This window comes from Aricia agestis, chromosome 5 (genome assembly GCF_905147365.1).
Source record: "Aricia agestis chromosome 5, ilAriAges1.1, whole genome shotgun sequence".
Classification (NCBI taxonomy): domain Eukaryota; kingdom Metazoa; phylum Arthropoda; class Insecta; order Lepidoptera; family Lycaenidae; genus Aricia; species Aricia agestis.
Window position 1 is genome coordinate 12033597 of NC_056410.1, and position 15531 is coordinate 12049127.

The 15531-nt window shown below is 33.3% G+C and overlaps 3 protein-coding genes across 6 annotated transcripts in view; 1 reads left to right on the forward strand and 2 right to left on the reverse strand.

The window, feature by feature from the left end:
* LOC121726881 overlaps nt 1-15531 on the forward strand; it is a 41924-nt gene that overhangs the window by 8998 nt on the left and 17395 nt on the right. For all 4 annotated transcript variants that reach the window (XM_042114513.1, XM_042114515.1, XM_042114516.1 and 1 more), the window contains one exon: nt 15143-15282. In XM_042114513.1, coding sequence (XP_041970447.1) covers nt 15143-15282 — 140 coding nt within the window. The remainder of the gene's footprint in view (nt 1-15142; nt 15283-15531) is intronic.
* LOC121726884 lies at nt 779-5783 on the reverse strand. Its single transcript, XM_042114518.1, has 4 exons — nt 5230-5783; nt 2577-2738; nt 2304-2446; nt 779-1667 (listed from the first exon to the last, which is right to left on the reverse strand). The coding sequence occupies exons 1-4, from the start codon at nt 5259-5261 to the stop codon at nt 1492-1494; spliced, it is 513 nt and encodes a 170-aa protein (XP_041970452.1). The 5' UTR covers nt 5262-5783; the 3' UTR covers nt 779-1491.
* Nucleotides 12724-14322, reverse strand: LOC121726882. Its single transcript, XM_042114517.1, has 3 exons — nt 14024-14322; nt 13382-13509; nt 12724-13036 (listed from the first exon to the last, which is right to left on the reverse strand). The coding sequence occupies exons 1-3, from the start codon at nt 14182-14184 to the stop codon at nt 12810-12812; spliced, it is 516 nt and encodes a 171-aa protein (XP_041970451.1). The 5' UTR covers nt 14185-14322; the 3' UTR covers nt 12724-12809.

Below are 15531 nucleotides of genomic sequence, written 5' to 3' on the forward strand. Positions count from 1 at the left end.
TAATTGCAACCGTCAACTGTACACCAAAAGGCCTAAACGTAGCCCTGAAGCCCTCATACAAACAAAAATGATTACTTACACAAAAAATAACCAAAAGACGTCTCCTCGTCTTTGTCTGGCATTTTAGAAACTTCACAAGACAAATATACTGAATGTAATAAAATTGAGTAACTTTTTTAAACTTTTGTATGGGAAAATGACGCTGGGGCGCTTGCCCATACAAGTAACAAAAAATTACACCCTAAAGAAAAAACTATAATATATACTTTGTTTTGTTACATCCTGTGTTAATTAGTCTTAGTAAGAGTTGTTTAAGAACTACCCCCTGTAGTTCTTAAACAACTCTTTACAGGGGGTGGTAAAATCTTCGTTGATGTTTTGGTTTTATGTGTGGTCTATAACTGCTCAGCATAATATTATGTACAGACACTTAAGGAAAACCAGTTAAAAAAATTCATATCATGTTTTAGTGACTCTCCATTCAATTCAAACTCATCCTTATAAATGCAGAACATTATTTTTGTTAATTAATTTTATGCCTTAACGTCTATACCTAAGCAGTAGATCGTGTGCAAAAAATATCCGTAGTTGATTTCTCAAGACTTTAATGTGGGATCTATAGGGTAAAGAAATTCTTAAGATAGGAACAAAATATGTAGTGTGAAAAAATATGCAGTATGCAGACGCATACAATAACTTCCTTTTTAGGAAAAAAAAAAACATTATTATCTGAATGTAGTGCTTATTGCAATGCTATTTGTCGCGTTTTATAAAAAAAAAAAACAATATAACAACCACAAGAACTTGTAACAAATGTAAAAATAGATTACGCAATATATCTTATTAAGTAAAATCTACCATAACATTGACTCCATTGATTAATACTATGAGTGACTGTCCTTATCTTTGCGCTACTAACTATAATAATGCAATAATTATTTTTAAAGCTTACTAATATGTGGGTAATGGGTTTTTATTCATAGCACCAAAACCCCAATTATTCTGTCATTTTAATGCACCATTACATCTTGGATTGAACAAGAATCAAAGCTATAATGATGATCAAGCATCAAAGTAGTATTCTCTTAAAAATCAAGCAACAGTTTCTTGAAGTTTTTACCAATCAGATACTTATTCAGAACGCGTTTAGCGTTGGTTTGTCACTTCTTAAGAAAACTGTAGACCAAGACTGCATCAATCAATATCAAAGTAATGTTAAATTAAAATAACAGAATTAAGTTATAGAACACAAAAAGGAATTATTACCTACAGTAGCCACTTGCCAGTAAAGAAAGGGAAATCCCCTACTCGTTTCGACCTCTAGTAACATTTATTATGACAATAATATGTTTGTCTGTTTATTTTGACGTGGATTGTTGCAATGGGTCAGTGTAGCCCATTGCAATAATCCACGTCAAATTAAACAAATGAACTTATTATAACTTCCTCCTCCTTTTCGGAAATCGGTTAAAATAGAGTCATTTTTCATAACTAATAATTAAAACACAATTTGGTCACTTTAACGTCGCTTATTTCGAAACCACTAATATTTGAAATATTATACTCACTAAAGTCATGAAAATCAAAAGAATCTATAGATAAACCTATGATATATTTGCCATCATCATCTTGTCTGTCCACCTTTAAAGCAAGTGTAAAACTTGATTCTGAAAAAGAATGGAAGTGGATAAATTCTATTTACTAACCAATATTAAAGTAAGAATATTTTGTGTTAGGCCATAGTGCATTTTTAAATATTAGAATAATATTTAAGCCCTCTAATGGTCATGGACTAAAAACAACAATTATTATATAAAATCGGCCAAGTGCGGGTCGGACTCGCGCACAAAAGGTTCCGTTCCGTTAAAGAACAAAAATAGGCCAAAAATTGTGTTTTTTTTTATGGGAGCTTTAAATATTTATTTAGTTTAAATTTGATTATTAATTATTATTAAAGTACGTACTTATATAATTCAAGGTTACGTAAAAAAATACCTGCTGCCATATTTAATATCGAGCAAAAAAGGCCAAAAAATCACGGTAGTTATATGGGATATTATTACACTTTTATATTAATTTTATTTTGTTTTTAGTACTTATATTTTGTTGTTATAGCTGCAACAGATATACATAATCTGTGAAAAATTCAGAAGTCAAGCTGTCTGCTGTAGCAGTTCTGAAAATACAACCTAGAGACATACAGACAGACGAACAGACAGTGAAGCCTAAAAAATTGGGTCCCGTTTTTACCCTTTGGGTATGGACCCCTAAAAATTACAGTAGTAAAATAAAATATATAGTACCTGTAATTATATCTGCAGGATCATCATTTGAAATTTTCTGTTTTTCTCCATCATCTGTGTATTTGTATATACATCTATCTAAGAAATTAACTTCTATTTTATGAACTCTGCAGTTATTTTCAAGGCATAATGAAAACATAATACTGAAAACAATTCAATCTAGTAAAAACTGAAATATGCATAATAAAATAAAAAATAAAAATATATTAAAACTAAATTTAAATAAATTAAAATGTAAGTATTAATTTTTGTAAGGATAAATCATAAAATTACCTTTCTCTTCTTTGCACTTCTCCCTTTATTTCTATACTGTCATACATTTTCAGAGGTCTTGGAAGTCGGAACATGTTTCCTGGCGTTCTTGATGTCCACTGCACAATAGGGAAATTTTCACTTATAGTTGTATTATATGTGTTTTCTGTGTCACGGTTACTTCTGTAATAATTAATAAGTAATATGAATGTATTCATTGATGAATAATAAAGTAGGTAAGTATTATTATTACATGCTCTAAGGTTTTCCTAAAATGATACAATACAAATAGTAGTAACCATATTCAGTAATATTATGAATGCAACAAATAATAGGGTAATTGTTCATTGCATTCATAATATTAAATGATAATGAATAAAAAAAATAAAAAATATTAGTACAGGGGGAAACCCTGTACTTACTTACTAATAAGTAATTTTTTTTTGATAAGTAATCCAGATGCTACAGAATGTTTAGTCATCGTCTTTGAAAATATTGTTTCTAAAACATGGATACAAGAATTGCTCATTTAAAGATATAAGATATGTATTCTGTGGTAGAATCTAGGGGTTCATGTAATAACCAGTGCCGTAAATAGCCTTTTTTGCGCCCTGTGCGAGTGCGCCCTAGTTTTTTTTAGATAAGTAAGTATTATAGGTACCCAGACCAATTATGCTATGTACCTATAGGCCTATTTTATTTCATTCAGGGTGATAAAATAAAACATGGTGTTGACTGTTGGTAGACCAATTATTATAATATACAAAAATTTTGGAAAACATACATTTTTTTAAAGAACTGATATGGGCAAATAAGCAGGAGAGCTGTCTGATGTCAAGTAGGCATTTCGCCTGTTATACCACCCACACTGTGCAGCACTAGGGGCGCAGTGGGTACTTATCCGGAGCAAAACGAAAAAATAATAGTCCTGCCTGGTCTGACGATTTTTGCGCCCCCCAAGAGTCTACGCCCTGTGCCTGGGCACCGGTGGCACCGGCCTATTTACGGCACTGGTAATAACTAGTTAACTACATACAATATCCATAAGAATATTAAAAGCATAAAAGTAAAATATTAAAAATAATTATACAAATAGTACCTACCCATTTAAATTCACAAAACAAATTGTTTATATAAACGACAATAAACGAGCTTGTTGTTTTAGCTAACAGGCTAATGAAAACTTAATCCAGAAAAACATTTCTCATTTACCAAGCCACTCATAATGGCTTATTTAAATACTTTTTATTTTATCATTTTATATTAATTATTTGCATATTCGGGGAGAGTTATAAAATATATTCATTTAATTCTCACATCAACTCTGCACGAGGAGAACCAGGTGACTGACGTCTTACGTCAAAGATTCAAGATTGGATTTCAACTGTCAAGTCTTGTTCTCCTTCTTTGAAGTCGCTCTTGGAAAATTGCCTATGGCAAAATGTTTAGCCTCAAGCTTTTGGCTTTCAACTTGCTAAATACATTTAAGTAACAACTAACAGTAGAAAAAAAGATCAACATTGGTCCCTTACGCAACAGTTTAGATGTGTTCCAAAAAGATTAATAGCGAGGCTAATAGTCACTTTTGTTTTGTTTACTCTCTCGAAAACGTCTAAACTCGAAAACGGCTAAACCGGTTTAGCTTATATTATTTTAGTCTTGAAATATTCGTGGAATTCCAGGGAAGGTTTATAGGAGAAAGTGATACTAAGTTCTAGTAACATATTAGAAAAACATTTACACAACGGATAACTATACAAGGTCCATACAAGGTCTGCTTGTGTTTGTCTGGCATATTATTATAAAACTTTAAATATTTCTAATAAAATTACTAATAATATTATAAATACTAAAAATATTACTGTGTAGACGCTACGAAATATATTTTTTAGTAAGATGATTGCGATTTTCTCCTCAAAAACTTTTTATATGAGATTTTTAGGAGGGGAGAATTTTTAGAGCCTGCTAAATTTACTGTAATGTTTAAATTGCGGCGTTTGTACAATGCACTTGTTATTTGGAAATTCAATTATTTTTGGGCATTTTCGGCTTTGCTTTTTTGAAGTGCTCTTCTAATATTGACCCCTAAAAATCGTTCCTATCTTGATAAATCCAAATCGTCAGCATAATTATTATTATGTTTAAATAGGTTTTATTAATTTTCAAATAACTCCTATAAATACAAAAAAATTGGTTCATATAAAAATGGGTTCAAACTTAATATATTTTTTAAATTATTAATAAATTTATACGTTTTAATTGTCTTAGCTATTAAACACCTTTACGGTATTTTTTTTATCTAGTGTTTTTATTATCTTCTTGATTTGTATAATGTATTATTTTTTTCTAATGATTAACTTTTAAGACAAAATGTGCACTATTTTTGTAGTTAATGTAAAAATTGCGACTACAACCGCATCGTCATGTTATTAAAACTTTTGAAACTAAAACTAAAACGTTCAATCAGAAATGTTAAAGAGTACGAAGTATTTCCAATTTTTATGAAACCATAATCGTCGATCGTCACAACTCACAGCCTATTATACTGATATCTAATGTATCAGTAAATATTTTAATATAACCGACATTAAAATATTTATTGATATTATATTGAATACATATTATGTGGTAAAAGTTAAAACGGATTAATATGTACCAAGTACTCGAATCTTACCCCGCAATACAGTCACAACATAGTTTCAACATTGTTCAATAATAGAGTTCTATAAACGAGCACCTCACGTCACTGCACCCACAGTTGTATAAGCTATCAACTATCGAAGATTGCTTTGGAATTTAACGCCGAAAGATGACGTAAGGCACAAAATAAATATGCCCGTTAGTTACACTGAACACACACCTTAACTGTATAGATGGGTATAGAAGTACATCGCGTATAGAAGATGCAGACGTCCGTGTCGTTCGCAGCTCGCGAGACGTCGACGGCTGGCCTCACCGTCCGCGTCTTGTACTCACAGTTTACGTTTGTTTATAGATGAAAGAACTTTTCGTGGGCACAATATAACAGGTTATGTTGTATGCGTTAACTGCATAAGGATCACTATTTTTTAATACTCTCTCTTTTGATCCCCGAACAATGTAACAACAATTAATGCGATTGTCAATGCAAAACTACTCAATGTATTTGCGCTATGTAACACGATTTACAGTTTACGTTCATAGTTGGGAATTTTTCTTATCTATAAATACGGCAGGCTCTGTACAAAATTGAATTATATCATGGCTTTTTTCACATTCTTGATTTTTAAGAAAATCTGCTGGCTCATGCACATTTTATAATTTTTTTTATGAGTTGGCAATGTTTAAGGCGAAAAACACTTAGAGAAAGCCAGGGAACTGTTTCTGTTTTGGACTTTGGTATATCAAAATCGTAATCTATGCTATTATGATTCATTAGATTTTTTACAATACATATTGTTGTAACTACTATGATTCTAAAGAGTTTCATAGCGGAAATGTTGCGTACCTACTTACCTAAAAAAATACAATAAAATCAAAATAAAAAATATTTTATTGTATTGTCAATTATTAATTTATTATTATTATTTGTACAAATACTATTGAGTATTTTTTGAATATTGTAAGTGTCTACGTATATATAGAGCAAAAAAATGCAAAAAAACAAGTCCCCCTTAAATATTCAATTTATTTTGTTTTTACTTTTTTAGTATTTGTTGTTATAGAGGCAACAGAAGTACATAACCTGTGAAAATTTCAACTATGTACTTAGCTATTACCGTTCTTGAGATACAGCCTGGAGACAGACAGACGGACAGACAGACATCGAAATCCTAATAAAAAGCACTTAAAAATTGAGAGACAACCGAATGGTCTCGATACCGTGACAGTTTGATTGTAATTCAGTGTCACGATATTTATCGAGTGTATTGGCTACCCAATTTTCCATGTACATATTTACTAGATCAGGGGTACTCAAACTTTTGGTGAAGAAATCCTTGTAAAAAAAATTTTGACGGGACCCTAAAATAAAATTATAAGTTTGTAAGCCACTGTGGAAAGAAGTGAATATTCACAGATTCTGTACCAAATTTACTGAGTAGCAATGTTTTGCAAAGTTAGTAGTGACTCCATCTTGGTGTCTGATGATATTTCTAAAACTGTTCAATGTTCATATCGTATGATCAATAATGTATCGCTCGCGAAGCCCCTACAACTTACCAGGGCTTTGTGGAGTCCCAGGTCTCCGTGGAGCACACTTCAAGTATAGCTGTATTAGATAATGTCAATCTATACTAATATTATAAAGCGGAAGAGTTTGTTTGTTTGCTTGAATGCGCTAAACTCAGGAACTACTGGTCCGATTTGAAATTTTTGCCCATTTATCGAGGAAGGTTGGTATAAATTGTCACTCTAAGACCAATAGAAGCGAAAAAACAGATGAAAATGTGGAAAAAACCGGGAAAATTATTTGCAGCCGCTTATCTCGCGAACTAATAGATTAATTTTTAAGTTATTTGGCACAGATGTAGAGTAGACCTATTTTCTGAGTATATATTATTAAAATTCCTAATTTGTGCGGACGAAGCCGCATGGAACGTCTAGTATCATGATAAATATCGAGCATGTAGTATTCGCCATAATGATTTTAAAGAGAAACGTCAAGTTATATCTTATCTTATCTGCGATTAGCGAGGGTACTCTAAATTATATATAAACTATAATAATTTATAATATTATAGCGGAAGAGTTTGTTTGTTTGAAATGTTATTTTTTAGTTATTTCCCATACAACAAATGTTATTGGCTTTTTTTGCTCTATTTTAGTACCTACAAATGGTTCAATTTTTTTATTTAAATTAATGTATTCGTGTCGGTATGGCGGGCTGTAACTTGTAAACCACACCTGAGAAGTGTGGCATTATGCTACCGCTACTTATTTTTTTCGACTATCTGAAAATACAAGCATTTTTGTGGAACAAATCGTTCGACACTCGTTATTGATCCGACGCGTTCGATTAACGCCCACGTGTTTGGGTCGCCAGTGCGAGTGTTATGACCATCATTTTCGCTTTTGCCTTTACGTAATTAGACCCCTGTAGAACCGCCAGCCTGGTACAACCAACCTGGTACGACCAAGAATTTTGTGTCACCATCTCCCGGTCTAATAGGTACCTATAGTACCTATAACCTAACTAACCAAATATTAGTTTGTACTAGACGTTCCGCGCGGCTTCGCCAGCGTACGGCGGAAATTAGATATTTCACAGACAAATTAGTACACAAAAAATAGCCTATGATCCTTTACCTACGTGATCTACTTCTTATCTGTGCCAAATAACATAAAAATTTTTGACGTGGGAGAGCCATGCTTCGGCACGAATGGGCCGGCTTGACCGGAGAAATACCACGTCCTCACAGAAAACCGGCGTGAAACAGCGCTTCCGCTGTGTTTCGCTGAGTGAGTGAGTTTACCGGAGGCCAAATCCCCTACCCTTTTCCTTTCCCTACCCTCCCCTATTTCCTTCCGTACCCTCCCCTATTCCCTTCCGTACCCTCCCCTATTCCCTTCCCTACCCTCCCCTATTACCCCTTAAAAGGCCGGCAATGCACCTGCAGCTCTTCTGATGCTGCAGCTCGTCCATGGGCGACGGAAGTTGCTTTCCATCAGGTGACCCGTTTGCTCGTTTGCCCCCTTATTTCATAAAAAAATGCTCCAGTAGTTCGTGAGATAAGCCCTTTTAAATAATTTCCCTCGATTTTTCCACATTTTCCTCCCAATTAAGTCTTAGCGTGATAAAATATAGCCTATAGCCTTCCTCGATAAATGGACTATCTAACACTGAAAGAATTTTTCAAATCGGACCAGTAGTTCCTGACATTAGCACGTTCAAATAAGCCTTTTTAAATAATTTCTCCCGTTTTTTTTCCACATTTTCCTCTAGTTCTTAGCTCCTTTTAGTCTTAGCGTGATAAAATATAGCCTAAAGCCTTCCTAGGCAAATGGGCTATCTAACACTGAAATAATTTTTCAAATCGGACCAGTAGTTCCTGAGATTAGCGCGTTCAAACAAACAAACAAACAAACAAACTCTTCAGAATTATAATACATATTAGTAAGTATAGATTATTTGTAGAGATGTTCCGATCATGACTTTGGCCGACTAGCCGCCTAGCCGATTAGTCGGTTGCAAAGAAGCCGACTAATCGGCCAACCGATCATGGTTTTAGATGTTTTCGTAACGCTTTGTTTACTGCTGATTCGCGGGTAAGTCGCATACGCCGCCTGCGAACGTGTCGGATCGTGTTTTGGTTATGTTAACGTCATGATATAAAGCTTTACCGCGGCAGTCCTCGAGTGCCACACGTATTTTTTTATTATAAGTCTTTAGAATGAAGAAGATCTTATGTTATTATTTAATAAATGTCATAGATATTTGTTTACAAGCAAGTAATTTTAGAAACAATTCACTTAATTTCTTAAATGTAAAAGGTTTTTCTTAAATGTAATATCAATAATAGTAATATAGTAAAAAGCCGAATAGTCGGTGCTTTTTGCCGACTATTGCCGACTAGTCGCCGACTACAAAAGTGGCCGGATAGTCGGCTTTACCGACTAGTCGGCGACTAGTCGGCACATCTCTAATTATTTGTGATTTCAGATCTTTTTATTATTATTGATCTTATTTAACACTATATAATATTTTATAAAGTAAAATAAAAATCTATCAATTTACATATTTGTAATACAAAATTATTATATACTTATTGTCAATACCAAAACATTGAACGAAAAATCATGTTAATTCTGTACTTACCTTATCCACAATACGTGACATGGAATCACAATCCGTATCAAATTATTGCACTCCCATTACTGTAGTTAGTTTACACAAGTGCGCTACTTACTTTTATTAACGTTTGCTTATCTCTAACTAGTTAGGCGTTCCAGGTTTGCCATAATATGTTGTACGCGCATATTATGACTGAGCGCAGGGGCAAGCTGCATTTTTACCCACCTGCACCTGCTTTTTTACCTATCGAGCACTCAACGTTCTATGACGTCACTGCACTGCGACTATAATAAGGTGCAGAACACGTATATTTCGTACATCGATTTGACTGTCACTAGCGCACTATCGCGCTAGTGACAGTCAAATCTTAGGTCAAAAGGTTAGGCGAGAGAGTATCGATGTAATAAGTCAAACTTCATAGGTACATTCGACAAATTGATTCTTAGGCAGTTGACGGACCTACGTCATTTGGTCGAATTATGTCAATTCAATGTTCATTGTTAATAAAAATCAAAAATTCAATGTTAATCGTGATCTGTGTCGGCTGGGTTTGTTTGACACAACGCGACCAAATTACCTGGGTCCACCCTCTGCCCATGGGCGTAGCCAGGGTTTTATATGGGGTGGGGCCATAGGTCTTTGCAGGGGGGGGGGGGGGGGGGGGGGAGATTCGATCGCGGATTCTTGGAAATCTACTGTAATCGCGGCAAACTGAGCGAGCAAACAGGGATTGAATGCCTCCCCTCTTACCCCGCAACTCTCTCCGCTCCATGTTAAGGTATGAAACTCGTAAGCATTAGCGACCGATCGCTCTTGTAGGGGTGTTTGTATTGATGATATCTATCCATTTTTGAAAAAATATTCTTGAACGAGGAAAAACACAATGGCGGTCAGTAGGTCGGCCAGGCTCCATATAAAAATCTTCATATCCCTTTGGCACATTTGTTCTGATTTCAGACGCTGATATTGACTAACAGAATATTATACGAAAACTGGGCATATTTTCTGAAAACATTACATATGTACAATATATGGGTCGAACCGATAACCTGCTTTTTTGAAGTCGGTTAAAAGTAGAGGACTTATAATAACAATCCATTTGTTCATAATATTATATTAATTTTTGTCATTTTTAGAATAAATAAATCCATTCACCAGATTCATTATAATAATAATAATTAATCAATCAGTAGCAAAATACATATAAGTAATTAATTAAGTATTAAAAACATAACATATGAATATAACTTTCAATAACAATAAACAAACGTTTATTCCACTAATCATTATAAACAATAAATCTATTAAATACATTTCAAATTAGAGCAAATATATTATGTAACAATTAATTTTTATTCGTATAATTTTATTAAAAATCTATACTTTTATTACAAAGCTGAAGAAATTAATTGTTCTCAGGAACTACTGGACCGATTTGAAAAATTATTTTAGTGTTTGATAGCTCATTTATCGAGGAAGGCTATAAGGCTATATATATTATACGCTAAGACCAATAGGAGCGAAGATACAGAGGAAAATGTGAAAAAAGGGGGAAAATATTTTAAAGTGTGTTTCTTACGAACTATGTCAGTACTAGGGTAATTTTTATGTTATTTGGCACAGATATAGGTAGAGTAGACCACGTGAGAAGACATAGACTATTTATTTGCGGAAAATGTAAGTACGGTTTCCGTGAAATTCCTCATTTACGCGGGCGAAGCCGCACGGAACGTCTAGTATCTAATAAAATTTTAATCACAGTGTGGATTTTTTATTATTAAGGGGGATTATAAATTGAAATAATTTAGATTCAGATACATAAACCTTAAAAAGTGGAATGGACAAAAATACTATGTTTATTGTTAAAAATAACATCGGTAAATGATATTTTCAACAATTAAGGCTAGATAATTTGTGAAAATTGAAAAACACTGTATTTATTACAACTATGTGCATGAAATAAATAATAATAAATAATATAATATATAATAAATAATACCTAAGCATTAATACTGACTAGAATTTTACTTACAAAATAGTCTTTAGGTTATAAATATGTACGATTTAAATCTATAATATTGGGTTATTGGGATATACCTAATTTAGTACATTCAGACTATGTGTATCACAATATATTACTTATTATTATTGTCTTTTATTCAATAAATAACTAATCCTATAAATAATCCTACGAAAATTATACTTACACAACGTTTTCTATATTATACTAATTTAAAATTACCTAACATTTACAAATTGGAACAAAAGAAATTATAACTCTTTCTAAAGTGCTACTAGTGCATTGCTAGGGACATCTACAAATTACGTCAGAGGGGAGGGGTCCAGCCAAATTTCACCAATATAACGTAATTTTTTAGAAAAACATTATCCGTTAATGAGACAGAATTAGGTCAAGTTACTTTAAAAAATAAAGTTTTTCCTATTTAAAAAAAAAATATATACTTACTTAATAGATTGAACTATTAAAAAAATAAAATAATGTGATATCAGAGAAGAAAAGGAGGACATTCCAAGTAAATCTTATGACATCTCTCTAAAAGAGAAGGCAAAAATCCACAAAAACGTCTTACGTACTTAATTTAAAGACGTCCTATAGATTAATATTATCACTGGATTTTGTAACAATTTTAATACAATGAAATACATAATTATATTATATTGAACGTATGTTCTATTAACTTTATAGGGTGTAACAAAACAATGTGATAACTGATAATACTTAGGATCTATATGAGTCCCCCGTAGAGAGTTTACAGTGAAAAAAAGCAGTGCTGATAGAGTAACTTTAAAAAAAAATTATAGGCAAATTCATGTGGGGCGCTAGCACATACAAAACACAAAAATACTCTTCTAGCGACATTCAACGTGATTTTTATTCATTCATCATATTTCAATAAGAAAACGATGATTTTTATTGAAATATGATTTATACGCTTTTGCTTCTGGTACTACTTCACACATTGTTTTACGGTTATTCCCTGTATCTCAAGTACAAATTGTTTGTTTTTCACTTCGTAAGTTTCACGACACTTAAAATTTCTTGTACAAACGAACCTTTTTTTTAAAGAACGATCACCCAAAACCGTTCCGTCCGTCGTTCCGTCATCTTCGTGTACAGGAAAGTTGAACTTCTTATGTGCTTGAAACCTTTGAGCACAATGATATTCTATGTTACTAACGTAACTAGATTGGAAGTTTACGGTAGCAACGCGTTGCCACTTCGAAGATGCCTGCAGGCATATCTCACATACATAATGACATAACGAATATATGACTTGACATTGTCTTTTGAACAAAAAAGTGGTTACGCATTTCTGAGAATCTTTTGTAAGACATTGCTACTCTAGTATTTTAGAAACTCATTGTTTGAGCACGTTTTGCATTTGAATATTATGCAGGGAAAGTGCCTACCACTTCAAATTTCTTGTACAAACGCACCGCTATTTATAAAGACGTCATGATCAGGCATAATCGTCATCATCCTCGTCTTCATACTCGAAAGTTAATCTTCGTATGTGTTTGAAACCCTCGACAAAGATTCTGTCCACGGATTTGAAGGATTTGAACTTGCAGGGAAATTCCAAAGCCTGCATTCCGGCTTCGTTGCCGTTAAATTCCAAGTGTAATGAATCCACATTTTCGTCTGGGTTAGACCATGCTCTTATCGTTAACGTAAATGGAATCACTTCTGCAAAATAAATTGAATAATAAATTTCAATTTTAGATAATAACGAGAACGCTATATCGACTCGAAAAAAATATAAAAAAATATATAAAGACTAACGAGAGAAATGGGAGACCTTGACGAAGGCCTTTGCCCAGCGTCAAGACAGCGCAGGCTCATAAAAAATGTTAATATCCTTCAATATAAATTCTTCGTACTTAAATGCGCTTGAAACAAAATCAATTTTACATCTCTACAATTATTGTCATACGTACCAAATCTAAAATAATTTTGGCTTTCCTATTTTTATTATATCATCTATTTAAATACATTTTTTTTATTTTCATAATAATATAACCTTTGCTTTACCTTTATCTCCGATAAAAAATTCATAGGGAACGTCTGAACCGCCAATGACTATAATATCCTCCTGAGGTTTTATTTCAATAGGGCACTCCTCATTCCCTAATTCATTTCCTTTTATGGTAGCTCGAAGCCTAAAATGGTAAAAAGCTTATCAGTTAACACACAAGATTTTGAACCCGTAATTCACTAACACGATTAAATATTTTCTTATGGAGCTGTCCCAAATTATAAATGCCATAATTTTGAAACAGAATAAAAAAATCTATTTTGCGATTAAATAACTATCAAACCACAGACCATTAAATCTAATTATTACTTAGTGTTTTTAAATGGTGTCTAAAAGTTAAAAAAAATCGAATCTTAATCCAAATTTTTCAAAAAGTGGTCGAATTAAGTAAGATTTAATTTATCCTCTAATGACTAATGAATCCTTCATTTGTTTAAAGATACCTACCTAAATAATATAAAGGATTTACTTAAATCCAAAAACATTATAACTGCTTTCAAAACTAGAACCCTGTCAAACTTGTTTTTCGAAAACACTGTCTTAAGTAATAATTAATTAATAGGCCAATCAACATTAACTGTTAAGGGATCCAAAGTAATATTTGTTCCTTGAGATTTGAATCTGAGATAACTACTCACATGGTGGCTCTGACGTTTAGAGTTCCGCTGATGTTAACAGACGAGGCGTGCACTACAGGCCTAGGAAATTTTATTTTCATAATATTTTCCTTCAGAGGCGCACACTCACTTTGTAATTGTAAATTACAGTATACCACTACAAACACTATCACGAAAATCATTTTCCACTCGACATAAACAAAACACGATCGCCGCACCGACAACAGCTGTCAACGTGTATGTTGGGTCGCGTATTATATTGCTCTGATGTACACAATATCATCATGAACATAATATAATAATGTATTAGTCACCGGCGACTGGTGAGACAAGAGTCAAGACTAACTTTAACGCCAGTCGCGATCTCGAGCGAGAAAAGTTGACATCAAGGTCGTAATAGTGCAGGACGAACTTGTTATTCTTGAAATGTGTATTATTTGATTATGTATAACACGCATAAATTTACTAGGCGCCTTCGTTATGAGGAAACTATGGAAGCAGGTGCGAAGTTAATTTTTGCGTGTTTTGCATTTAAATCGAGATCTCTATGTCATACGCTTAGGAGGGATTTCCCGCGGCGCGCAAACATAGAATTTTCTACTCGCCATATTTTCCAAGACCTTGGTAGCGCTTTGAATATTTATTACCTAATTTCACAAAAGAAATAGCAAATATGAAGCGAACCGTCTATAACAAATATCATATATTCTCGAAGAATTGTCTCTACACCTAACCAATCATTAAAGAAATGTAACATTGTTCTGTAGACTCGTTTGCAAGTCTCAAGCTCTGATTGTTAGGCAAACACTTAATTATCATTGCAAATATTACTCCTTTTAACCAACTTAAACAGTTTAACGATGCAAAGTGTGTGGTCATTTACATAAAAATATTAAAAAATAATATACACATGGCATTCCCATTCGCATCTATACTAAAAAGTACGAGAGATTTAGTGATTACCAATTTGCAGAATCGGTCAGTCACTCCTCAGGAGCCTGGCTCTACCTGTTACCAACTGCAGTTGTTACTTTGCTCTATTTTGTATTTAAGGTCAATACGATTATACTTGTTTTACGTTGAGTCTTTCGTCATAAACGGAGCTTGTGTTGTACATACTTACATGATGTTTTGTTACAGGGGAGTCCAATGTGTACACGTTGGGCACAATCGGTGCTCATCGCGTGGTTACAACCAAGCTGCCGTCAGTGGGCCGTACGAGAGAGGCCATGACCGCTGCCGGTAACACCACCACTAGGTTGCTCGGAATATTCCAAAAGGTGAGCCAAAACGTCGTTTTGCCTCTATGGTTAATACTTATTTCACAACGATTTGGGTCTATGATCTTATTATAATATTATTATTCTTATTATAATATTATTATTCTATGATCTTATTTTTTATTCTCACACTTGGCCGATTTTTTTTTCTCGAGACCTGTCTTATTGTTATTCTGCCAAGCAGAAACTATGACAATCTCATCTATACTTTAAAAGGTATTTACCACTAGGATTAGTCAACGATAAGGA

Excerpts from the sequence above, each read along its gene's own strand:
- LOC121726882 (XM_042114517.1), bottom strand. The coding sequence starts at position 14,184 with ATGATTTTCGTGATAGTGTTTGTAGTGGTATACTGTAATTTACAATTA. Across the intron at positions 13,510-14,023 it reads CTAAACGTCAGAGCCACCAT|GCTTCGAGCTACCATAAAAG; the intron begins GTGAGTAGTTAT and ends TTACCATTTTAG. Across the intron at positions 13,037-13,381 it reads ATTTTTTATCGGAGATAAAG|AAGTGATTCCATTTACGTTA; the intron begins GTAAAGCAAAGG and ends TTTATTTTGCAG.
- LOC121726884 (XM_042114518.1), bottom strand. The coding sequence starts at position 5,261 with ATGTTGAAACTATGTTGTGACTGTATTGCGGG. Across the intron at positions 2,739-5,229 it reads TGTTGTGACTGTATTGCGGG|AAGTAACCGTGACACAGAAA; the intron begins GTAAGATTCGAG and ends TAATTATTACAG. Across the intron at positions 2,447-2,576 it reads GAAGTGCAAAGAAGAGAAAG|TATTATGTTTTCATTATGCC; the intron begins GTAATTTTATGA and ends AATTGTTTTCAG.